The sequence below is a fragment of the Mauremys reevesii genome, linkage group 2 (genome assembly GCF_016161935.1).
Source record: "Mauremys reevesii isolate NIE-2019 linkage group 2, ASM1616193v1, whole genome shotgun sequence".
Classification (NCBI taxonomy): domain Eukaryota; kingdom Metazoa; phylum Chordata; order Testudines; family Geoemydidae; genus Mauremys; species Mauremys reevesii.
In genome coordinates, this window is record NC_052624.1 from 60,943,439 (window position 1) to 60,970,601 (window position 27,163).

Consider the following 27,163-nt stretch of genomic DNA (forward strand, 5'->3'; position numbering starts at 1 on the left):
CTGAAGACTGTGGAATACCTGTGGATTGCTGCAGAGTTCCTTATATAAATATTAATGAAAACGAATTGAAAGGAAACCATAAAAAAACCTGATCATTAGAGCAAACAAATGCCTGCACTATTTATATCACATCTTTAGTTTGAAGAAAAAAAAACCACACAACTATATCTGATGATAGGAGTTAAACTCTTTATTCCATTCAGAGGCATCTGGCAAGTGGAGCTGCATTGGGGGGCACATTACAGATGAAAAAATGATCCATACTTTGCGGATATTGAAATAATTTACAGTATTTACTTTCTAGCTATTCCCAAATACTCCAAATTACCAAGTCTCAATTGAAAATAAGAACATGATTTATCACACTAAGTATAGAAATTTAAGAGAGATGACAGTATTTAAATCAGCAAATGTAAATGCATTGCCTATTTGTAAAATAACTTTTATGGAAAATAATAAAGTCAAATCCTTCTCAAATGTTAAGAAAGGAAAATTGGACTTAAGACTTAAGCCTCAACAAAAATTAAAATGCTATGACTTTTTATAAACTTCAGTAATTTTAAATTCATTGCAAGAAAAAATTCTCCTAAAGGCTAGATGGTCACTGTCAAAAAAGGAAAAAAAAAACCCTCATTTTTCTCTGCTAAAACTACAACATAAGTTTGTGGTTTTTAAACCAATTAGTAAAGAAGAGATGCAGGAAAAACACTTCAGACCATTTTCAAAATTATCTAATCTGTACAACAATGATCTTTGGGAAAATTATCTATTCTATGTGAAATGCCTCTATTTCAATATGAATCTAAGAGGTAGATCAACAAAATGATGAAACGTTTTTGCTAGTTGTGCCCCTCAAATCAGTGCAGCATGGTGATTCTGATCATCTCATGCACAAAAACATCACACAAAAAAAGGTTCAGAGGTAATAGCATGGCTCTGTAGACCACACACATACAGGCGCACACGCGCACACACACAGCAGTCTTTATGCACCATGTGTTGCCACATCTTTAAAACTGAGGTAGACTGAAGTTTATTGTAGAAACTTGAATGTGTTATATTACCACAATCATTATTCAAATTACATTCTGAAATTAAAAAATTTGGTAGCTTTCCTGTTATCCCTGCCTTTTGACAATTTGTCTCTTCCTTTAATGGTTGGTTGCAGAATGTGCATAAATCCTGCTGCATCTTTATAAGCCAGACTAGAGGTTGTGTTATATAGTTTAAAACCTTCCAAAGTGGCTTAGTGTGGCCCATAACAGCGGCTGGATATGTAAACTTAGCCTTTCCTTATCTTTAAACACGATCAAACAGTGTTTGACCTTCCCCCATCGTGGTAACTGAAAGCAGGATGATGCGACCTGCAGGAAGCAGAGACCATACAGCCTCCAAACTACTCCAGCAGATCAAGTGTTCTATCAAACTGAAGATGAAGCTTGCTCTTTGAACAGAATGGCAAAGTCCAAATGGGCTGCAAATGTTTACATGTAGCATTATTAGGTAGTGATGGTCAAAGGCACAAAGGGTTCATGCATTCAATCAAAGTAGCACAAAAATAATAATAAAAATTCAGTCTCCTAATTTTTCCCTCAACCCCAGCCTCTTGCCATCACTTCCTTGTTCTGTTCCCAAAAAAGTACCGTCAAACTTTTTCATCCCATCTTAAAAGAAAAATAAACGGCATTGCTGCTATCAGAATGTTGGCATCATTCGCTATCTTTTGAACATTCACTGAATTTTTTTTAAACAAATGGTGGTGTTGAAACGCTCAGAAAATCCGAGGTTATACTTTTTTTTTTTCCATCTTACACTCCCATCAGCCAGCAGCTAGAAGTATCCTACTATATCCCCACCCCCACCCCCAATAATTCTGTAGTACTCCTGGCTGGTGGCTGATCAAATTTTAAATTTTTTTAAAAAAATAAAATGCTCAAGAACTATTAGCTTTATAAAGTATACAAAAAAAAGCGCAAAAAGGAACAATTTCTCATTGAGGTACTAAATGCCTGAGGTAGTTTAGTAAAATGCATATTTATCTTTTTTATGCCCTGGCCAACACCATTCAACACTTCCCTTAGGTTATTCATGGCAGTGTTATGTAAAAATGCAACCAAATTTTTAAAAAAATGCCACTTGTTTAACATTGGGACTAACACTTAAACTCTTGTCAATACCCTTGCTCGAACCCTACCCCACCCCCAACCCCACCCTCCAATTGTGTTTCTTCTTTTACAACTGGACTTCTAAGAGCAATGCCTTTTCTTTTTTTTTAAACCAGTGAACTCAGAAGAGAAAGCTTCATTAAACCAAGTTCTAAAATTGCTGGGGAATAATAAGAACAATAAAAAAGACTAACGAGTTTATGTTAAATTGTGAGAATAGAACAAAAGGGAAGTGAAGGGGTCCTTATTTTAAAGCTGGGTTTCAAAAGTTTGAGAGAGCCTAAAGAATACATTCTCAGAGACAGCGTTCAATGGTTGCCTGGTCCTCAAACAGGTGACTGGCTTGGTGAAGCTTCTGCATATAACTCCAACAGGTGTTCAAAACCTGTTTTTTACACAGTCTGTCTTTGGTCTGGCATCTGTCTCTGATGGGCCATTTCCTAAACCTTTATTTTCGTCTTGGCTGAGGCTGTCCACTTTGCGCTGTTTTTTGCTGTTGCTGCTGCCTTCTTACCTGAGCCAGTATTTCCTGAATTTTCCTCTGGGCAAGCTGCAAGATATAAACAAAAAGATGCTGCTGTGCTGCAACTGTTCCTGGTTATGCTACACTGGCTTGTTTCACTGTTACTTGGCCTTTTTCCTCCACCCATCATGATTTGTTTGTCACATTTGCCTGTTGTCCCTTATCATAGGGATAGAACCCTGCAAATCCGCGGATATCCGTGGGCCATTTTTGCAGCACGTGGCTCGGATGCGGATACAAATTTTGTATCTGCACAGGGCTCTAGTGATCTCCCCATAGAAATCAGGGTGACGCTGTAATGGACAGGAAGGGGACAAGGCAGAGGCTCTGGCCACACCTTCTACGGTTGGGAAGGACCCGGGAGGTGGGCAGGTGTGGGGTGGAGGCGGTGGGGACAGAGCTCTGACTGCAGCACGCACATGCACTCCAACAGAGCAGCTATTTCCCAGCCCTCAGGCTCCAGCTTGGCGCTCTGAATCATGCAGCGGGCTGCAATATGTGGCAACAGCCTGCTAGGCATTCTGGGAGTTGTAGTCCTCAGCTTGCTCAGACAGAGGCGGTAAATGACAAGTCCCAGAAGGGAGTGCGAACATGCGCTCTTGCACAGTGAGCCAAGTGCCATTTTGAAAGAGGTGCCATTGTACTTTGAACTAGTAGGCGGCAACAGTGGGCGCTGTGAGGAGAGAAGTTGTTGCTGCCGTCTGTCCCAGCTGGGTCTGTGTGGGTGAGAGCCACTGGGGCGGTGTAGGGGTGTCTGAGCGCCCCACTGAGAGGGTGGTGCTGCACACAAGGGCCCAGGATTGTAGCCTCCCTGCCCGGAGAGCAGGTGGTCTCTGGGGAGAAATGGGGGACGGTTGGGAGCTTGGCACAGCCCGGTGTCATTCGTGCGCAGCGTCCTGTGGAGCTGTTATTAGAGCCCTGAAAATCTGCGGATAACCGCAGACCATTTTTGCGAATCTTGAATCAGATGCGGATTCAAATTTTGTATCCATGCAGGGCTTTACATATGACTGTAAACTGTTTTGGGCAATAATCTCTCTCTCTCTCTCCTTTTTTGTTATTATTGCCTTGTGTAAAGTGCCTAGCATCAGGGGTCCCTGATGGGGACCCCTAGATGCTACCGTAATACAAATATATAAAGAAAAAACACATTTAAGGAAGTGTACAAACTTTATCAAAATGTTATTCAAAAATTAGGACTCAGGGAAATTGGGAAAACGACAAACATAGGCCTCGATTAGCACTCCCCCCATTGCTAAAGCCCCAAGTCCCGGAACCCCCCCTGGGGCTGAAGCCAGGAATGGAGCCACAGGGCTCAAGCCCGAAGCCCCAAGCGCCCCATGTAGCTGAAACTGGGAGTGGAGCCTGCAGGGAGCCTGAAGCCCTGAGCCTCAGCGCTCCCCCCAGATCTAAAGCCCTGAGGCCAGGTGCTCCCGAGGGTCAGAAGCCCTCATCTCCCCCATCCCAGCTGAAGCCCTGAGCCCCAGGGCTAAAGCCCCAAGGCAGTAAAGTGTTTGCCCCCCCCTTTTTTGCATGTGTTTCTGCTGCTGCCTGATTACTTCTGGTTCCAGAAGGTATCTGGTTGATCAGAAAGTCCAGAACTCTGGTGTTCATATCTTTGAGGTTCTACTGTAGTAGCAACTATTCCTTGGGAGATCTGTGTGGTGTGTGTAAACTTAAGATTCATGGATACATTTAGAGGAGGTATAAAGATTCACTCAAACTCAATTACTACTCCCGCCACTGAAACCTGCTCACCTGGCATGCATAGAAATGGCCAGTTATTTTCACAACAACTTGATCATTTTCATCAGGTGTCTGGTCACGAGGCACAACAACTTCTGCACTTGTCAAATTCTGAAGCTCATTTACCTGTAAATTTTAAAAAAAAAAAAATCAGCAAAATGCAGCCATCTTTAATTCATGAAAATTTTTAAAAAATGCTTGGCCATCTGAAAGATAAAAGCAGCACCAATACAACTAGAAACCAACCCTATTTGCCTATGAAAAAGTAAGTATTTTTCTCCACCAAAAAAAAAGCAAGGCCAAGAGTTCAATGTAGAGAGATGCGAGTAACTTAGTAAATTAGAAACATTAATTAGCAAAGAATGAAGATTTCTACACTACATATTACAATTTCCACAGTATTTAATTTTTTTTTTTTTTTTGAGGGAAGGAGAGTTTAAAATGTAGCCCAAGGTGACAGAAACCAAAGATACAGTACAACATACACACTTCCACATGCTATATTGCCCTGGAGATTATAATTTCACCCTTCACATGATCTGATTTGGGTTTTTTAAATTTATTGGGTTGGTGTGGAAATAATGGCAAAGTAAACTCCTTCAAATGCTCTATGATGACTAAGTGAATTGCTCTAACCATTTACTGCATTAAAGATTACACCATGGGTTTAGTGTAGGGGTTCTCAATCCATGGTGCACAGACCTGTGCACATCACAGTAGGGCAAAATGCACACATTAAGCTATAGACAGCTGCAAACCCAGCAGCCTAGAACTTTTCTACTACATATACACAAGTCATCAAGGACAGCTCTCTTGTATGTTTGTTCCCATTGGGATTTCGAAAGAAGGGCTGAAATCCTGACAATCCTCAACTCCCTTTGGGTCTTATGGGATAGTGACAGTGCAGGTACTAGTCACCTGCTTCTTAGTAGGTGGGGTGTAGATTTCAAGGCCTCATTACGCCAGAGGATGGAGCCGTGAAAATTGTGCAGTTTCTTTCCAGGTCACATTAGATCACAGTGGTCCCTACTGAACTTAAAAATCTATGAAAGACTCAAGGATATTCAGTACCTCAGAGAATTCATTTTATGCAGTGGCAGCGGGTCAAGGTAAAGTAGTACCACTCCTAGAACAGGGTGAAATTCTGCACTCCATAATCAGGGGACCTCTCAACGGCCAAAGCACAATTTTCTATTTGCGCTTCACACGGGAAAACTTTGCCCAGCAATGTTTCATTTTCCATCTGCTTGATACATATTGGGGACAATTCTGTAAACCCTTACTCAAGCAACTGATCATATTGAAGTCAATAGGGTTACTGGAACGAGAAAGACTTTACAGAATCAGGACTCTAATTAGGAATCTATTATTCTGAATGGAAGAACTGTATTTCCATTTTAAGCCATGAAACCTACAATCAGATCCATGCAGGTGCAGTGGTGTTTTTTTAAAGAGGTAATTCTATTAAATTGGCCCAACTTCAATTGCAGGCTGCAGAAAAGAAAATCCCAATGAACAAAATAAGTTTAAACAGCACATACAACCTTGAAATTAACATGCAAAGAGTTAAAATGTGAATTAGCTAGAGAGAAGATTTTACACGTTGAATGTCCTTCGGCTAGGTTTCTTGTCTCTCATTATTTAGGTTTTGCTCAAGTACTTGCCGTTTTGCCTCCTTTACCAATAACTCTACCAGCAGCATAGGATGGCACTTTTATATGAGCCTCAAGTTTCACTTCTTCTTTAGGTCCAAAGAAATTTTCTTCTTTAAGTTTTCCATAGATTCTCCCTTGAGCCTGCAAAAGTAATTAATATTTTTAAAGGTACAGCATCATTCTGAAATCAAGTCACCTTTTAAAAAAAACTTAAAATCCACCCAAAAGGAAACTGACTGACTACGTCCAAATGCGCAAACTACTATGGACAGATGCAAAAGATTTTCTTCTTATAAAAGTAGTTGGTAATTTATTTTTAAATGAATGGAGTGTTCACATTTCTAGCTAGAAGATACCATAGTCAAACCCTGAAAGAAGGCTTGACAAGCCATCAATGACTATCAAGTAACAGCATAACAATGTTTTCCAGTAGAATAATCCAGCCGTTTGAGTTATTGTTAGAATGTCTCTCTCTACAGGTAAAGCAGCAGTAAAGAATCATGGGGGGAAGACAACAATGTGCCAGATGTTATGTTTTTATTATCACCAGGTGCACATAAAGGAGTTTATTGGCTTAAGCAGTAGAAGTTTCCGAAATTCATCCTTCAGAGGATGGTGAATTCAAAGTAAAACCACATGACAAAGACTTAATATACACCAGATTTTATGCCTTTACATTTAATTACCAAGTAATGAAATGCAATGTATAGTACTTTAGGTTAGCTCTGATTTTTCGTTTTTAATGTAAGAGATTAAGTCTCTCAGTATAGAGATGAGTGGCACCTTGGAAGTTGTGTCACTTTAACCCCCAACGTGCATCACCCTATTGCAACACTGGGTACGCAGTAGTGGTGGGCAATAACACAACAAAGCAGAAGGGTTTGCCCATTACAAGTGGGCAGCTGAATCTCTTACCTTTCCAATTTTCTCTGAGTTCTGCTATAATAATTTTAGTGGCTTCTCAAGCAACTATTTCTTTGTTCCCTGTCACTCATAGGCAGTCTTGAGAAATATTAGATCACTCTTCCACACCCTACGCCTTTCAACGTCAGGTTGACGCTTCCCAAGTGACAAAATTACCAGTCAAGTAAATTTCCCCACTGTCCATTTCCCATAAAGGTTTGTTCTACAACAAGGGAAGAAACTTCATGAATTTGCTTTGTGCTTTAGACCACTGGTTCTCAACCAGGGGTAAATGTACTTTTGGGGGTACATCAATTCATCTAGATTTGTCTAGTTTTAGAACAGGCTACATAAAAAGCACTCACAAAGTCAGTACAAACTAAACTGATACAATGACTTGTTTATACTGCTCTATATACTATACATTGAAATGTAAGTACAATATTTATATTCCTATTGATTTATGCTTAAAATTATATGGTAAAAGTGAGTTAGTAAGCAATTTTTCAGTAATAGTGTGCTGTGACACTTCTGTATTTTTTTTGTCTGCTTTTGTAAGCAAGTAATTTTAAAGTGAGGTGAAACCTTGGGGTTTTCAAGACAAATCTGACTCCTGAAAGGGTTACAGTGGTATGGAAAGATTGAGAGGCACTGCTTTAGACTTCAGTTACATTCTTTCATAACAGAGCCAAAAAGACGGGAATCTGAAGTTACCGTATCATCCTAATTTGAAAGCAGCTCATAGCTGGATAAATACATGACCTGTCTTCAAGATCTTAATATACAAGACTATTTAAACCCTTGTCAAACAAATTATCTAAAGAAAAAGATGTGGGCTAGATTTGTCTTTGTAGGAAGAACTACCTGAGTGGAAAGACATTTAGTCTCAAACTCAAAAAAATGTTACAAGGAAGTGTCCCAAGTACACGCCAGAAGGCATGAAACTGAGGCCCAACTGTAGAAATCATTAGATTTCACTCTTCTGCTTGAGATTTTCAAAGCAGTGCAAGGAATTTAAGGAAAATGTTTGGCTAAATCCCCTGCACTGCTTTGAAAAAAAATCTTAAGTGACTGTCACTACTACCTCTGCTTCCAGCTCCTCATTTAAAAAAAACCCAAAACAACCAACTATCCATTTTTACATTGCAACTGCATACACAAGACAACTTCAAGGTAATTAACTTGCTTGCACACATCAGTAATTGACATGAAACGCATGTCTAATACAATGTGTATAAGCATGTTACGTTATGTTATAACACATAGAGCAGTATAAACAAGTCATTGTGTGTATGAAATTTTAGTTTGTACGGGCTCCACTAGTGCTTTTTATGTAGCCCGGTGTAAAACTAGGCAAATATCTAGATGAGTTGATGTATCCCCCTGGAAGACCACATACCCTGGTTGAGAACCACTGGTTTAGGGCATGTCTACACATACAGCGCTGCAGCTGTACTGATGCAACTGCACCGCTACAGCTCTCCCATTGGCATAATAAAAACACCAGAAGCTGTGTCAGAGGGAGAAGCTCTCCTGCTGACATACCATTGTGCACATGGGCACTTACGTTGGTGTAACTTAGGACACTCAGGGGGTGGTTTATTCATACCCCGGAGCAACAAAAGTTATGCTGACGGTGACATAAGCTGTAGTGTAGACATAGCCTTAGAGCCTCCAAAGAAAGAAAATGCAGATTTTGGATCTATCTGTGGTACCAATGGTTTTGCTGGAGAGGAACCATGGCTGGGTGATAGAATGGGGGACGGACTCCTCCCGTTAGCTGCATCCCTGGTGCATCTTAGGAAGGATCTGATGGCAATGGAGATTGGGGATCAGGGAGATCAAAAATGTCATCAGGTGTAATGTAAGTCTCTGCTCTCTCTGAAGTGCAAGGGGTCCTGTCCACCCAAACCATTGGAGCTCTAGTATTTATAGTTCAGTTTGCACCACAGTCAGGCAAGGCAGAGGTGGTACTATCACTGTTTGAAGCTCTCAATGGTTGCTTTTTGTCAGTGCCATAAGTTACTGGTGTTTAAGCTTAGTGGCTACCGGATGCACAGTTGTCACTGACTAGACTGTGGTCTGGTACCAATGGAGCCCTGGATTTGTGGACTTCCTTGTCATGACCTCTGAGACTTGGGACATTCTAAGTCAGGGGTGGGCAAACTTTTTGGCCTGGGGGCCACATCGGGGTATAGAAATTGTATGGTGGGCCATGAATGCTCCCGAAATTGGGGGTACGGATGCAGGAGGGGATAAGGACTCTGGGTGGGGGTCTGGGCTCTGGGGTGGGGCCAGAAATGAAGAGTTCAGGGTGTGGGAAGGGTGAGGGCTCTGGGATGGGGCTGGGGACATGAGGTTTGGGGTGCAGGAGGGGGCCCCAGGCTGGGACCGAGGGGGATCAGGGTATGGGGTTGAGGCATGGGGGAGGGGTGTGAGGGCTCCAGCTGGGGGTGCAGGCTCTGGGGTGTGGCCAGGGATGAGGAGTTTGGGGTGCAGAAGGGGGCTCCAGGTTGGGACCAATGGGTTTAGAGGGCAGGAGGGGGAATCAGGGATGGGGCAGGATGCTGGGGCACAGAGGGGTGAGGGCTCTGGGGATGAAGGGCTTGGGGTACAAGAGGGGGCTCTGGAGTGGGATTGAGGGGCTCAGAGGGTGGGAAGGGGATCAGGGCTGTGGCAGGGGATTGGGGCACTGCGGGGGGGAAGAGGGCTCAGGGGTGCAGCTCTGGGCAGCACTTACTGCAAGCAGCTCCCGGAAGCATGTCCCCCCTCCAGCTCTGAGGTGCGGCCAGGCAGCTCTGCACGCTGCCCCGTCCACAGGTGCCACTCCGGCAGCTCCCATTGGCCGGGAACTGCGGCCAATGGGAGCTACGGGGGCGGTGCTTGCGGACGGAGCAGTGTGCAGGGCCACCTGGCTACACCTCTGCATACTACGTAGGAACCAGAGGTGGGTCATGCCGGCTACTTCCTGGGAGTCGTGCGGAGTGGGGCAAGCCCCCGACCCTGCTCCCTGGCTGGAGCGGGGCAAACCCGTAACGCTGCTTCCCGGCAGGAGCTGAGGGCTGAATTAAATGGTCCGATGGGCCGGATGGGGCCCGCAGGCCATAGTTTGTCCACCTCTGTTCTAAGTCTTCAAGGGCTGAGCAGGAAGACTTGTTTGACTCGGGCAGGGCTGGATCCGACTTCTCTGAAGTGGACTTAGAGGAGGATTTGCTCTCGTGTTTATAAGAACACTCCCTGCTTTCCCGACAAGACCCAAACAGGGATATTCCCTGGCTGCTAAGTCAGACTTCGTGGCAGAAGGTGCACTCTTTGACGAGCAAGGCCAGCATGCAGGGGGGCTGCACCAGCCTGGGTCTGACTGCAGCCTCATTGTTTTCTCCATTAGGTACTTCTGAAGATGAAATTTCAGACCCTCACAAGTATGACTGGGAAAAGAGTAGCAGAAACTGCAGCTTGCCATGACATGAGCCTCCCTGAGGCAGTATAGATGGTTGTCGCTGACTGAGAAGCAGCACAGGAAAGCAGCACAGATTTTGAAGCCCAGCGTTCTGGGCATAGTCCAGTAATCGTAGTTGGAAGTGAGAATGGGACAGTGTTCCCTGGTACAGGGAATCTATTCTATAGTTTAGGTTTGATAGTTACATAAAATTCTAAACTATTTTCTATATATTTGCAGATTGAAGAATGAAAGAAAACAAAGTTCTGGACACTGGAGGTTCTGACCCAGGCCATGCGGTGGTAAGGAGGAACTGGAGCAGGGGTCAGTCCGTTCTGCCCTTTATCTCCTTGATTGGAGGCACAAAGAAAGCGAGGACACGTGCATGGACCAACAGTCACTGCTTTCAAGAATTCTCCAACTCCAAGTGTGTACAGCGCATGCATGGCCACAATGGAATATACATAGGGACCAGCACTCGAAGAACAAGCATGGCTGTAAACCCATGAGAGCAAGACAGCACTGCAATGTTGTGAAGTTGTGAATGACTTTTCCACCTGCTACAGGCCTTACCTGCAAAGCAAGCAGGCTGTGATATGACAGAGTGATTTATTTCAGCCTTTGAGCCACTCTTAGTGTTCTCCAACTGAAATTCATTTGGTATCTGCACTTACACTGTACTCACCTGTTACCCTTGCTCAGGTGGAAGGCAGCTCAACCATCTGATATGTTTAAGAGAGGCAAATGATGGTTGGCGCATCCTAACGTAATTTTATTTTAAATACAATCAAAATCATTCCACTCATCAGAAAAGCTGCTCAAAAGGCATTTCTATCTAGAACAAATTAGTAAATTGCCATTATGGGTGTCATATGATTATTTTTTCTTGTGTGCATTACTACTAGGTCAAATTCTGATCACAATGAAATGATGCAAAACTTCCACTAACTTTAATGGAAGGCCCTTAATAAGTTTCTTTGCCCACATGGTTGTATGACTTTTCTTTTGGCAAAGAGAAGGGGGTGGGCGGGGGGAAGGAACCATTTGGCCAACATGTTTATTAGAGACACAAGGTGGGAGACAGAACATCTTTTATTGGATCAACTTCTGTTGGTGAGAGAGAGAAAAGCTTTCAAGCCACTCAGGGCTCTGTGTGGCTCAAAAGCTTCTCTCTCTCTCTCTCACCAAAAGAAGCTGTCTCAATAAAAGATGTTACCTCGCCCACCTTGTCCCTCTAATATCCTGGGACCGACATGACTATAATTATACTGCATACCAACTATTTATTAAAATTCTGAGTAAAATGGTGCATGCTAGTTAAGTATTTCAGTAACGTTTCCTCCTACAGGACAAAGCCCACTACAGATTGACAAATGGGATGGAAGTTTTCATACACAGTACCTTGAACTGAGCCTCCGGAGGTCCGGTGATGATAACCATTCTGAGCTTGGCATCTGGTCCTTCAGCAGGAGCTATCTAGAACACAAAGTTCAGATTAACACAGCCTTTTGGTTTTGACAGGTGCCTAACTGCAAGATAAGTTTAAGGAAGAACTTTTCCATATCAGTAAAACTGTTCCATTCTGCCACAAGTGCAAAATCATTCATTACACCAGCAGCATTAAGCTTTGGTCATGCTAGGGTTTTTGGTTTTCTTTAAATGAATATACTGGTTATCGGCAAAAAATGGCTAAATCACAAGCAAATTTAGAACATAAGAACATAAGAAAGGCCGTACCGGGTCAGACCAAAGGTCCATCTAGCCCAGTATCTGTCTACCGACAGTGGCCAATGCCAGGTGCCCCTGAGGGAGTGAACCTAACAGGCAATGATCAAATGATCTCTCTCCTGCCATCCATCTCCATCCTTTGACGAACAGAGGCTAGGGACACCATTCTTACCCATCCTGGCTAATAGCCATTTATGGACTTAGCCACCATGAATTTATCCAGTCCCCTTTTAAACATTGTTATAGTCCTAGCCTTCACAACCTCCTCAGGTAAGGAGTTCCACAAGTTGACTGTGCGCTGCGTGAAGAAGAACTTCCTTTTATTTGTTTTAAACCTGCTGCCTATTAATTTCATTTGGTGACCCCTAGTTCTTGTATTATGTGAATAAGTAAATAACTTTTCCTTATCCACTTTCTCAACATCACTCATGATTTTATATACCTCTATCATGTCCCCCCTTAGTCTTCTCTTTTCCAAACTGAAGAGTCCTAGCCTCTTTAATCTTTCCTCATATGGGACCTTCTCTAAACCCCTAATCATTTTAGTTGCTCTTTTCTGAACCTTTTCTAGTGCTAGAATATCTTTTTTGAGGTGAGGAGACCACATCTGTACACAGTATTCGAGATGTGGGCGTACCATGGATTTATATAAGGGCAATAATATATTCTCAGTCTTATTCTCTATCCCCTTTTAATGATTCCTAACATCCTGTTTGCTTTTTGACCGCCTCTGCACACTGCGTGGACATCTTCAGAGAACTATCCACGATAACTCCAAGATCTTTTCCTGACTCGTTGTAGCTAAATTAGCCCCCATCATGTTGTATGTATAGTTGGGGTTATTTTTTCCAATGTGCATTACTTTACATTTATCCACATTAAATTTCATTTGCCATTTTGTTGCCCAATCACTTAGTTTTGTGAGATCTTTTGAAGTTCTTCACAATCTGCTTTGGTCTTAACTATCTTGAGTAGTTTAGTATCATCTGCAAACTTTGCCACCTCACTGTTTACCCTTTCTCCAGATCATTTATGAATAAATTGAATAGGATTGGTCCTAGGACTGACCCTTGGGGAACACCACTAGTTACCCTCTCCATTCTGAGAATTTACCATTAATTCCTACCCTTTGTTCCCTGTCCTTTAACCAGTTCTCAATCCATGAAAGGACCTTTCCTTTTATCCCATGACAGCTTAATTTACGTAAGAGCCTTTGGTGAGGACCTTGTCAAAGGCTTTCTGGAAATCTAAGTACACTATGTCCACGGATCCCCTTGTCCACATGTTTGTTGACCCCTTCAAAGAACTCTAATAGATTAGTAAGACACGATTTCCCTTTACAGAAACCATGTTGACTATTGCTCAAGAGTTTATGTTTTTCTATGTGTCTGACAATTTTATTCTTTACTATTGTTTCAACTAATTTGCCCGTACCGATGTTAGACTTACCGGTCTGTAATTGCCGGATCACCCCTAGAGCCCTTTTTAAATATTGGCGTTACATTAGCTAACTTCCAGTCATTGGGTACGAAGGCGATTTTTAGGACAGGTTACAAACCTTAGTTAATAGTTCCGATACTTCACATTTGAGTTCTTTCAGAACTCTTGGGTGAATGCCATCTGGTCCCGGTGACTTGTTAATGTTGAGTTTATCAATTAATTCCAAAACCTCCTCTACTGATACTTCTATCTGTGACAGTTCCTCAGATTTGTCACCTACAAAAGCCAGCTCAGGTTTGGGAATCTCACTAACATCCTCAGCCGTGAAGACTGAGGCAAAGAATCCATTTAGTTTCTCTGCAATGACTTTATCATCTTTAAGCGCTCCTTTTGTATTTTCATCGTCAAGGGGCCCCACTGGTTGTTTAGCAGGCTTCCTGCTTCTGATGTACTTAAAAAACATTTTGTTATTACCTTTGGAGTTTTTGGCTAGCCGTTCTTCAAACTCCTCTTTGGCTTTTCTTATTACACTCTTGCACTTAAGTTGGCAGCGTTTGTGCTCCTTCCTATTTGCCTCACTAGGATTTGACTTCCACTTTTTAAAGGAAGTCTTTTTATCTTTCACTGCTTCTTTTACATGGTGGTTAAGCCACGGTGGCTCTTTTTTAGTTCTTTTACAGTTTTTCTTAATTTGGGGTATACATTGAAGTTGGGCCTCTATTATGGTGTCTTTAAAAAGGGCCCACGCAACTTGCAGGGATTTCACTTTAGTCAATGTACCTTTTAACTTTGTCTAACTAACCCCCTCATTTTTGTATAGTTCCCCCTTTTGAAATTAAAGGCCACAGTGGTGGGCAGTTGGGATGTTCTTCCCACCACAGGGATTTTGAATGCTATTGTATTATGGTCACTATTTCCAAGCGGTCCTGCTATAGTTACCTCTTGGACCAGCTCCTGCACTCCACTCAGGATTAAATCTAGAGTCGCCGCCCTTGTGGGTTCCCGTACCAGCTGCTCCATGAAGCAGTCATTTAAAGTATCGATAAATTTTATCTCTGCATTTCGTCCTGAAGTGAAATGTTCCCAGTCAATATGGGGATAATTGAAATCCCCCACTATTATTGGGTTCTTAATTTTGATAGCCTCTCTAATTTCCCTTAGCATTTCATCATCACTATTACTGTCCTGGTCAGGTGGTCGATAATAGATCCCTAATGTTATATTTTTACTAGAGCATGAAATTTCTATCCATAGAGACTCTATGGAACCTGTGGATTTGCTTAAGATGTTTACTTCATTTGAATCTACACTTTCTTTAACATATAGTGCCACTCCTCCCCCTGCATGGCCTGTTCTGTCCTTCCGATATATTTTGTACCCCGGAATGATTGTGTCCCATTGATTGCTCTCAGTCCACCAGGTTTCTGTGATGCCTATTATATCAATATCCTCCTTTATCACAAGGCACTCTAGTTCACCCATCTTATTATTTAGACTTCTGGCATTTGTGTACAAGCACTTTAAAAACTTGTCCCTGTTTATTAGCCTGCCTTTTTCTGATGTGCCAGATTCTTTTTTATGTGACTGTTCATCATCTGATCCGGCCCTTACATTATATTTCTCATTCCTCTGCTCCTGACTATAACCTGGAGATTCTCTATCATCAGACTCTCCCCTAAGAGAAGTCTGTGTCCGATCCACACGCTTCTCTGCAGCAGTCGGCTTTCCCCCATCACCTAGTTTAAAAACTGCTCTACAACCTTTTTAATGTTTAGCGCCAGCAGTCTGGTTCCACTTTGGTTTAGGTGGAGCCCATCTCTCCTGTATAGGCTCCTCCCATCCCAGAAGTTTCCCCAGTTCCTAATGAACGTGAACCCCTCCTCTCTACACCATCGTCTCATCCACGCATTGAGACTCTGAAGCTCTGCCTGCCTACCTGGCCCTGCGCGTGGAACTGGGAGCATTTCTGAAAATGCCACCATAGAGGTCCTGGATTTCAGTCTCTTCCCTAGCAGCCTAAATTTGGCTTCCAGGACATCTCTCCTACCCTTCCCTATGTCATTGGTACCTACATGTACCACGACCACCGGCTCCTCCCCAGCACTACACATAAGTCTATCTAGATGCCTCGAGAGATCCGCAACCTTCGCACCACTGAAAAATCATGAGAATGAAACAAAGGGATAGCCACTCAAAAAGATCTGTAGCCCATGGTAAAATCTCATAGGCAGTGTGTACGCAGTACAAAGAGAGAGCTTTCCAGGGAAGGATACTGTTGAACAACCAAGATTTTTAACCTTGCTCGCTACCGTCAAACAAGTCCTAACAGGAAAGAGAGAAAGGGGAACATTTTCCTAACAAACTCTGCCCATCAGCAAGACTTTTCCCTTGGGGATCAGGATAAGGAAGCGTCAACCTATCTAGCTGATAATATCCTAACATTCCTCCAGATTGTGAGATACACAGATGTTTTTGTCTCCTGGAAAAAAAATTAAGCTCCACTAGGGCTGAGCCACAGAAGCCTACAGACTCTTCAATAGTTCATTTCACCATAAAATAAGATTTCTGTGGGTGTTGTTCTCAGACTCCAATAGCATTAAATAATTTAACCCAACCTCTGACATTGTGGATGAATCCTTTGTTTATCACAACTGACATTTCCATTGCTGCAGCTAGTATTACATAGCCAGTGTTGAACAAGTAATCTATTAAACATTACAGGACTTCATCTTTGCCAACAGCCAAGGGACATTTTTCATCTTTAACAGCTGTGGTTTAATTCAGACAAATTACTAGTCATCATGCATCACTTTTATATAACTGTGTGTAACGAGGCGACAACTCACTGCTGCGGTGCCTCCTGCTGGTTGTCTCTCCAGCCTCTGGAGCACCCTCTGCAGGCCGATGTCTCGCCTGCCACTGGCCCCGTGTCCTTCCCAGACCCCGGTGCCATTTACCCAGGGGCTCTGCCCACCACAGTACCCCCTCACTCTGGGTCTCCCCTCCCCGGAGAACCCCCAACCCCCACCTCGCCTCAGTCTTTGGCTACTTCCAGTCACCATCTAGCCCCCACTAACTGGAGCGGACTGCAGTATAATTGCCACTCATCGGCAAGGAAGGCTTGGACCTGCTGCCTCTGCCTACCCTCAGGCTGCCCCCCACAATCTCAATACCTTTTCTGGCCTTTAGCAAGGCCTGCAGCCTGGAGGTTTTCCTGGCCGGAGCTCACCAGCTCCTCTGGCCTTTCCCCAGCCCTGCTCCAGTCTAGGTACCCTGCTCAGCTCCCAGCAGCCAAGCCTGTCCCTCTTCAACATTCAGAGAGAGACTCTCTTTGGCTTCTGGCCCCAGCCCTCTTATAAGGGCCAGTTGGGCCCGGATTAAGCTGGCCACAGCTGTGGTCAGCTACCCACTCATCTTCCCCAGCGGTTCTTAATCCCTTTAACCCTGCTGCAGCCCTCTCCAGGGCTGCTTTCACCCTTCCAGGACCGGAGCGGGGTGATCACCCCGCTACACTGTGGTTAACATAAGAACAGCTATACTGTGTCAGACCAAAGGTCCATGTAGCTCAGTATCCTGTCTTCCAACAGTGGCCAGAGGGAATGCCTGGTGTCCCAGAGGGAATGAACAGAACAGGGAATCATCAAGTGATCCATCACCAGTTTCCCATTACCAGCTTCTGGCAAACAGAGGCTAGGGACACCATCCCTGTCCATCCCAGCTAATTGATGGACCTATACTCCATGAAGTTATCTAGTTCTTTTGTGAACCCTATTATAGTCACAACATGCTCTGGCAAAGAGTTCCACAGGTTTCCTGTGTGTTGTGTAAAAAAATACTTCCTTTTGTTTCTCTTAAACCGGCTGCCTACTAATTTCATATGGTGACGCTTAGTTCTTGTGTTATGAGAAGGCGTAAATAACGCTTCCTTATTTATTTTCTCCACATCAGTCATGATTTTATAGACCTCTATCATATCCCCCCTTAATTGTCTCCTTTCCAAGCTGAAAAGTCCCAGTCTTATTAATCTCTCCTCATACGGCAGCTGTTCCATACCCCTAATCATTTTTGTTGCCCTTTTCTGAACCTTTTCCAATTCCAATATAGTTAGTAAAAATTTGGTTAACAATCATTCACATTATAAACTACACTGAGAATACAACACACACTAGCTATTTACTTTGCACATCAATCCCTGTAATCTAACTAGCTATTTTATAACTACATACAGGTATGACTGCAGCACGTTTATTAAGCTACCAAAATAGGAAATGCGCCAACAGCAGGAAGTCAGACCAATTCTTGCACTTTCATAAAGTACTTAAATGGTGCCAAATTTCAAGGCACCTTTGCCGTTAGTTTACCGAACATGGCTTGAGAAGATAATTTCTGTCCACATTAGATTGACATGTTTGAGATTGTTTCACTTCGTGCAGTCACCTTACATTTCATTTGTACACAGACTCTGATATTTCATACCAGGGTATCCTTTTTGCCAACAACTCCTGTATTAAATGTTGGAAAAGTATTTTCTATAAAGTCTGTTTCATTTCTGTATTTTTTATTATTTTAATGCTACATTTTTTTTGTACAAGGTTGCAGGTCAGAAGGGAAGAGTCTAAGATTTAGACTCCAAATCTCAGACTCTTCCCTTTTTATCTGTATAGCCGGAGACAAACAGCATTGGGGGTTAGAAAACAACACTCACTACTAACATTAACATGACAGTGCCTGCAGGGGGCACATTCAAAAGCCTTGGTGTTATTTTTGTGTCTCTTATCCTTGAAATGTGTAAACTAGAGATCTATATACACAAATGTTTTCTCTGAAGTTTTAATTTAAAATTTCACAGCATCTATAAAAAACAGACTAATCCCTATATATTCCCTCCAACAGTAACATGTACATTTAATATATTCTTGAAATCCCATTTTATGGCTGAATATTTTTATTGGATCTACAAACTTCAGCACTGCACAAAAGTAGATTTCATACTGATTCAAACATTTACATGCACACCATCCTGTACAGACCTCAAGCAGGTCCAGAAAGCCATATACAGAGGGATATCCTAATTCTTGCATACAAAAAAAAATCAGATTTCTAGTTTGTCCATCTAAAAATTACTCAAGTGTTCCTTAAACTCTTAGGTAAGATTGAACAGGTTGTTTCATAATTCAGAACATATTACTTTGCTCAAATATTAGAACAAAGATTTTTAAGGGACGCATATGTTAAAAATACAGGATGTTATTATTCAGAAGTTTTAAGTGGGGCAATAAATTTAGCCCATTGTTATGGTGTGTGTTTATTTTTACCAAATAAAGAAAATCTGGGCTCCATGTAGCATGTCATAACAGATTTATATGCAGCATGATTTCTGGATAATTTTTAAAAATATGCAAATTTTCACCTTCTGGTGCAAGCCTCTCTTGCTTCTGAAAATTTAGTGACCACCTCACTCTTACCTGACTCCTGCTCCCCAGCTCAGGGATGCTCAATCCCTGCTCTTCCAAAATCTGTTGCCTGTTTAAAGAGCACTGTAGAACAAGACAGGCCCCTACCTCTGGATGTGTCTTGACCCAATGATTGCATGCACACAACCCCACAGATTCCATAGCTGCCTGACCCCCACATCCCTAGTTGCTGGGAAAGTGGTAACAAGTAAATTGAGAACAAGAGAACAACATCTGGTTGATTTATGTGACAGAATGAGAATTTGTGGCACGTGAAGAGCAGGAATCCAGCTGCAACCAATCTGCACTTTAAAACAGATATACTACCAAAAGTTTGGTCAAAACCTCATCTCTACACCAGCCAAGAATATTGGCTATATCAGGGGTCAGCAACCTTTCAGAAGTGGTGTGCCAAGTCTTCATTTAGTCACTCTGATTTAAGGTTTTGCGTGCCGGTAATACATTTTAACGTTTTTTAGAAGGTCTCTTTCTAGAAGTCTATATTATATAACTAAACCATTGTTGTATGTAAGGGAGAGGGAGAGGGAGAGGAAGAGGAAGAGGGAGAGGGAGGGATAGCTCAGTGGTTTGAGCATTGGCCTGCTAAACCCAGGGTTGAGAGTTCAATCCTTGAGGAGGCCACCTAGGGATCTGGGGCAAAAATTGGTCCTGCTAGTGAAGGCAGGGGGCTGGACTACATGACCTTCCAAGGTCCGTTCTAGGAGATTGGTATATCTCCAATTATTAAAAAAATAATGTTTTTAAAATGTTTAAGAAACTTAATTTAAAATTAAATTAAAATGCAGAGCTCCCCAGACCGGTGGCCAGGACCCAGGCAGTGCGAGTGCCGCTAAAAATCAGCTCGCGTGCCGCCTTCGGCACGCGTGCCATAGGTTGCCTACCCCTGGGCTATATGCAGCGGAGAACTGCAGGGATCCTTCCATCAAAGCTGCAACTCTGTGGCTGTAGTATCCGCCACTAACGCGGTGACACATACAGAAATGGGATGGGGAAAAACAGCCAGAGTAATAATGGATCCACCAGCTCATCCCTCCATGCACTGTGAAATGGGGCCTACATGAGTCCCTGTAGAGCTGTACTCAAGCAGGAGTTCCATAACTCCTACGCTGTCGCCTCAAACTTTGCATTAGGTCTTCCGCATTCAGGGCCCTCTGGGTCCAGAGAGAGAGCAGGGTTGTCAGAATTACCTTTGGACAAGAAACTTCTTATAATAAAGGATGAAGCTAGAGTGGAGGTCTGTAAAGTACTCACTGGCATCTGTGCTTGTCAACAGAGATTGGAGAGGCAACATTTTTACATAAGGAAACAAAGCCACCATGGTCAACGTGAGAAATATAATCATTCCTTCTTAGAGCAATTCAATTCACTGTGTGAGAAAAACAAGAGACTCCTTGCTAATTGTGATCAACCTCACTTCTAATATTGCTCTACAAAAGCACATTACACCATGGAGCCCAGATCGCCCTCCTTCTGGATACATTTTATAATGCATTGAATCAAACTAACTGGTTTTATAGACAAACTCACTCAATGTCCCATATCAACCCCTTTTGTTTCTCTCTCTCAGGTCTTCCCGGGGGGTGGGGGGAGAGGGAAGGGGGGTAGGAGGAGAGGAGGGCTTGAGGGTACCCCACAGGAAGGAATTCTCAAGTGCACCTTTCTGATTTCAAAGGGCTTTTCTGAATTTAGGTGGTGGCAGCATCTACCCATCCAAGGTCAGAGAGAAGCTGTAACCTTGGGAGTTTAATACAAGCCTGGCATGGCCAGTATTAATTTTTAGAATCCTTGTGGGCCCCCACCTTCTGCACTCGAAGTGCCAGAGTGGGGAATCAGCCCTGACAGCCTCCGTGTCAGAACTGGTGGGAGGCCAAATAGCACCAGCACATTAACTAACAGAGCTGCATTGATGCCAACCCTACAGGTGTGCACAGGTGAGCCAGGATTGTCTTGACTGAACTAAGTCAAGCTTTATCCCCAGATTAGTTCCTCTGGTACATGCACTCGTCCTTGTCTACATTCAGGGTCAGCATTTGTGCAGCTAGATTCACAGATTACTGAACTGGGGCTATCCCCTGAGTGCAGACAAGGATCCAGCAGCTTCTGGTTCTTTTAGCCATCATGTCAGTTAAACCTGGTGATCAATAACGGGCTCAGCCACAGGAGCCTAGCATACACAGCACGGATTTTCCAACAATCAGTACTTCAGAGTGGAGCCACCAGAGCTTAATATCTCAGACTGATCCTTTTTGGGCACCCGGAGACAAAGCACAGTAGTTAAAGGTTTTCCTTACTTATTTGTTATTAAAAGAGAAAATTCATAGGTACTGTTTTTTGCCTTAACAATGTGGCAAGGAAGCCCTGAACATATCATTAAGACTTGGCTAAAGGCTTTTTCTAAGTTGAGACCACCAAGGCAGCTTTCTTTATAGCTTATATTTCACACCTCAAGAGAGGTCTGAATACATGATTCTAATTATGTTCTCTCTCTGGGTATTTAAAACTTAATTTATAAACAAATATACCGTTTATCACATAACTCAGTGTGAGGAGTGCGGGGAGAGAGAGAATATAAATTCACTGGAATATTACTTGTGAAAACTTGCTGGAAGTATCACCTGGAACAGACAGAAATCTTGTCAAGTTAATAGTACCTTAATAGATGCGCCTGCAAAACGAGAAAGTTGTTTGATGTGCTGTCCCTGCTTGCCAATAATGGCTCCTACCGCCAAGGCTGGGATGAACAGATGAACAGTTTCAGACTCAGGCTGTTGCTGTGGAGAAGGGGGAAAGAAATAATATGACATGAATGTTTTTGAACATTATGAATCAGACTGACAGGAAAGAGGTATGGAGCACACATGCATGGAAATGAGAGAAATCTTTGATGCCCTGTTAAATTTAAATGTTTAATGACAATCATGAAATCCAACTGTATATGAAAGAACAATTCAAGCCCAAGATGATTCATTCAGTCTTAAAAAAAAAGTTGTGATTTTAACATTTCTACTTTAAGACCATAATTGAGAGATTTTTTTTTTAAAGGGATGTTTCATTTTTGGCTATCAGCTCTACCTTGGTGTTTTTCCAGTTTATGACTGGGCAGATTAGACTCTTGCAAGTGTGCAAATCTAAATAGACTGAAGGTTAAATAAGTGAACTATTTCTAGATTTCCTTTTTGTTTAATTTTGAAGGTAAATTACACTGACCGTGACACACAAATTGCATAACAAGCCTTAGAGTTACATTCATTTTACAGCTTCCTTTGCGTAGGAGTGATCTGGAATGATAAATAACCAACTTTAAAACTACCAATGAGCCCTCATCTGTGAGATTATATAACAGTTGGAGTCTTGGCAGCAGTCCCAAAACAATAAATTAAATGCAAGGTTAAGAGTTTCTGAAATCATAAAGACCATCCCATCTCACTACAGGATATCAGACATCAGCAACACATCTCAAAGAACAACAGTTACAAAAGGTAACCGTTTTTTCTTCTTCAAGTGCTTACTCATGTCAATTCCATTCTAGGTGACTCACAAGCAGTGTCACTGGAGGTAGGCTCAGAGTTCATGGTCTTGCAGAACTGGTCTGCCAAAGTCAGCGTCGTCTTGAGCTTGCTGGGTAAGCACATAATGAGAGATGAATGTGTGGACAGATGACCAGGTAGCAGCCCTACAGATCTCTTGGATTGGTACCTGTGCCAGGAAGGCCGCGGACGATGCTTGTGCCCTAGTTGAATATGCCGTCATGATCACCGGCGGAGGCACCTTTGCCAGCTCATAACAGTAGTGGATGCAGGCTGTAATCCAGGATGAAATCCTCCTGGCTGACACTGGGTGACCTTTCATTCTGTCTGCCACTGCAATGAACTCAGATGACTTACAGAACGGCTTTGTTCTATCTAAATAGAGGGCCAGTGCCCTTGTGACATCCAAGGTGTGTAGCCTGCGCTCCTCATCTGATGTATGAGGCTTTGGAAAGAAGATGGGTAAGTATATGTCCTAGCCAGTATGAAACTACGAAATGACCTTGGGCAGAAACGGTGGGTGCGGTTACAACTGGACTTTATCCTTAAAGAAGACAACCATATAGGGCAGCTCCGAAGTGAGTGCGCTGATCTCGGACACTCTGTGGGCTGACATTACCGCAACTAGAAGAGAAGCAGGAGAGAACAGGAAGCTGGCAGCTTTATGAGCCTCGACAGCATGAGATTCAGGTCCCAGGGAGGGAAGGAATCCCAGACGTGTGGGTAAAAACACTCCAGGCCTTTCAAAAACCGGGCTGTCATGTCATGAGTGAAGATCAAACTGCCTTGGAACGGATGGTGGAAAGCCGAGATAGCAGCCAGGTGGACCTTAATCGATGACAGGGACAAACCTTGGAGTTTGAGGTATAGCAGGTAATCCAGGATCTCCTTCAGTGAGCTCTGCTCTGCTCGGATACGCCGTTCCGAGGCCCAGCACATGAACCTTTTCCATTTAGCCAGGTAAGTCATTCTCGTGTAGGGTTTCCTGCTACGCAGCAAGACCTGCTGAACATGGGCTGAGCATTCCCGTTCGTCCACGTTTAGCCATGCAGTAGCCATGCTGTCAAGTGCAACGCCTCCAAGTTTGGGTGCAAAAGGCTGTCGTGGTCCAGCCAGAGGAGGTCAGCAGGTCCAGCCAGAGGAGAAGCTGCTGCGGGGCAGCTACCGAATGGTTCAGCAACGTGCCGAACCAGCGCTGGTGAGGTCACATGGGAACTATTAGGATAATCTTCACCCTGTCCTCCTTGATCTTCACAAGGACCCTGTGAATTAACGGCACTGGTGGGAAGGCGTACCTCAGAACCCCCCCACAACCACAGGAGTAGAAAGACGTCTGATAGGGGGTGTCTGTCCTTCCCACGGAACAAACACAACACATGGCATTTCCTGTTCTGCTAGGATGCGAACAGGTTCAGCTGGGGTGTCCCCCACCTCTGGAAGATTATGCTTACCACCTCCAGATGGAGCAACCACTCGTGGCGAGATGAGAAGGTCCTGCCGAGGTGATCTACTAATATGTTCTTGGTTCCCGGCAGGTGCGTGGCTACCAGACGAATGGCATGCCGCATACAAAAATCCCAAAGGCTGAGAGTTTCTTGGCAAAGGGCTGACAACTTAGCTCCGCCGGGCCTATTGATGTAATACATTGTGGCGGTGGTGTCTGTCAGGATCTGCACCACCTTGCCCTTCAGGTGGGGCAAGAAAGCCTGGCAGGCCAGGCAAACAGCTCTGAGCTCCCTGTCGTTGATATGGAGCGCCAGATTGTCCTGCAACTAATGGCCCTGGTTGCTTAGTTGACCCAGGTGGGCTCCCCTGCGCAGCTCTGAAACATCGGAGACCAGGGTCAGCGACGGGGACAGAGCTGAGAAGGGAACTCCCTCAAACACCGACCCAGGGTCCACCCACCAATTCAGAGACTCCCAGACATACTCTGGCACCCTGACTACCTAGTCTAGGTCATGCCTGTTCGGGATGTAGACCAAAGTCAGCCACACTTGCAGAGGTCGAAGATGGAGCCGGGCATGACTGACCATGTGCATGCATGTGGCCATGTGGCCCAAAAAACGCAGACAGGTGAGAGCCATGGTCTGAAAACGCGCTTCCAGAAGGCAGGCTCTGGCTCATGTGGGGTCGAGAATTGCCCCAATGAACTCTATTCATTGCACCAGCCTTAAGGTGGATTTTTTCTCATTTATTAACAGGCCCAGGTTGCAGAAGGTGGAACACACCAGATTAAGGCTCCTCTGCACTTGTTCCCAAGACCTGCCTTTGATGAGCCAGTCATCGAGATACAGGAAGGCCTGGACCCCTCAACGTCTCACGTAAGCAGCCACTGGTGCCATACATTTTGTGAACACCCTTGGGGCCCATGAGAGGCCAAAGGGCAATGCTATGAATTGAAAAAGGCGTCCGCCCACTATTAAATGGAGGAAACGTCTGACCTTGGAATATAAAGATATAGAAATAAGCGTCCTTCAAGTCGAGGATGGCATACCAGCCTCCTGGATCCAGGAAGGGGATGATGGAAGCCAGGGAGACCATGTGAAACTTCAACTTCCTGAGAGACTTGTTGAGCCCCCTTTTGCTTTCAGGATTAGGAAGTAGTGGGAATAGAACCCCTTTCCTTTCATGTCCCAAGGAACTTCCTCCACAGCCCCCAGATGCAGGAGGTCCTCGACCTCTTGAACGAGGAGTTGCTCGTGAGAAGGGTCCCTGAAGAGGGGTGGAGGGGGGAAGGAAATGGGTTGCAGGGGCGGTGAAAAATTGCAGGGTATAGCCCTGAGATACTATGTCCAGCACCCAGCAGTCCAAGGTGACCTGTGACCAGGCCGAATGGTAGGGACGAGGATGGTCGAGGAAAGAACAAGGTGGATCCTGGGAGTTGACTGGGGGTGTTGCTCTCGAGCCCACCTTCAAAATGAGCACTTCTGGCCCCCAGGATGCTTTGCCGGGCTGGGCTGCATGGGTGAGGGGGAGAAGGAAGGGTGGTAATGACTAAAGCTTGTGTCTCTATCCCTTCTCCTTGAAGACCCTTGACAAGGCTGCCAAGGCCTTGGTGATGGGGCAGCTGGAACTGCATCCTTGCAGACTGCAGCATATGCTTACCCAGTGAGTGAAGAGTGGCCCAAGTGTCCTTTTATTCCATGCAGCCTCGCATCCATCTGCTCTGCAAAGTCCATTCCCATCAAATGGGAGGTCCTGGATCGAGGTCTGCGTCTCTTGGGATAGGCCAGCGGTCTGAAGCCAAGAGCTGCGCCTCATGACTACCGCAAGCGACCACCCTAGATGCTGAGTCTGTTGTGTCCCACACCATTTGGAGAGAGCATCTCGCTGCCATAGTACCTTCCTCCACCAGGATGCCAAATTCCTGAGCCAAACCTTGAGGGAGGGACTCCTTGAACTTATGGAGGGAGTTCATAAGTTAAAATTATACCTGACCAAAAGTGCCTGGTGGTTCACCCCCAGAATTGCAGGCTGACTGTTAAATAAATTTTTATCCTGAAAAGGTACAGTCTTTTGACCTTTTTATTTTTGGGAGTTGAACTGCCCTGCCCTGCTTGTCCTTGTTGGCCACAGAGACAACCAGCAAGCCTCGATGTGCGTGGGTATAAAGGTACTCAAACCCCTTGGCCAGGACGAAGTACTTCTTTTTGGCCCTTTTGGAGGTAGAAGGGATGGATGATGGGGTTTGCCAGAGGGCCTTAATAATTTTCAGGACCCTGTCATGCAATGGTACTGCAACACGGGCGGGGTAAAAGTAGAGAACACACTGAACAAGATGTCCACCTGCTCGGCCAGCTCCTCCACCTCAAGGCCCAAGTTCTCAGCTACCTGTTGAAGCAGGGCCTGGTGTTCCTTAAAATCGTCCGGTAGGCTGGCTCCCGACAATCCCGCGACTGCCTTGTCTGGGGATGAGGACAACTGTACTGTGGGGGCGGGGGGAGAGGCCCCAGGGCATCAACCCCCATGGGGGAGTGGGGATTTTGGAGTGGACTCCTCCACGCCAACCTCTGAGCGTGCTTCATGCACCAAGCCCGAGGCGCCGGCAAATGAGCAGCGTGAAGGTGGCATCACCAGCATTGGCCGTGCTGCCAAGGCAGCAGCATGGATGCTGACAGCCTCAGGTGCCCAATCGTGGCGGTGGAGTATTGGCAAGGGGATAAATTGCCCAGCCATGCTGGAGGAATCCTCTAGCGGTGACCATGTCGGGGCCACTGCCGCCTGTGTCTTCCTGCTAACTGTCATGGCTGGAGACCAGTGCTTGGAGGGGGATCAGTGCCGGGGATGGAGGGGACCAGTATTGCAATGGGAAGCACCCCCACAGGGCAGGCGACGGAGATCCGCGCCAAGAGGATGACCAGCCGGAGGGTGAACGGTGCTGGTGGTACAGAGACCAGCACCTCCCCCTAGTGATCCGTGTCAAGATGGCAGGGACTGTGAACGTGGTGCCGGTGAAGGTGAGCCTGGGCTGTGATGTTGGAGATCTGTGATGTGGAGATGGAGAGCACGGCCTTGGCTCGGGGGATCAGCAGCGCCCCACTGCCCCTGGGGGGTCTTAGCAGC

The 27,163-nt window shown here is 44.6% G+C and overlaps 1 protein-coding gene across 3 annotated transcripts in view; it reads right to left on the reverse strand.

Moving 5' to 3' along the window:
* Positions 1-172: 172 nt before the first annotated feature.
* IGF2BP3 (insulin like growth factor 2 mRNA binding protein 3) overlaps positions 173-27,163 on the reverse strand; it is a 178,940-nt gene continuing 151,949 nt past the window's right edge. For all 3 annotated transcript variants that reach the window (XM_039522900.1, XM_039522901.1, XM_039522902.1), the window contains 5 exons: positions 21,725-21,844; positions 11,833-11,907; positions 6,099-6,230; positions 4,447-4,560; positions 173-2,715 (listed from right to left, as the gene is read on the reverse strand). In XM_039522900.1, coding sequence (XP_039378834.1) covers positions 2,614-2,715; positions 4,447-4,560; positions 6,099-6,230; positions 11,833-11,907; positions 21,725-21,844 — 543 coding nt within the window. In that variant the 3' untranslated portion in view covers positions 173-2,613. The remainder of the gene's footprint in view (positions 2,716-4,446; positions 4,561-6,098; positions 6,231-11,832; positions 11,908-21,724; positions 21,845-27,163) is intronic.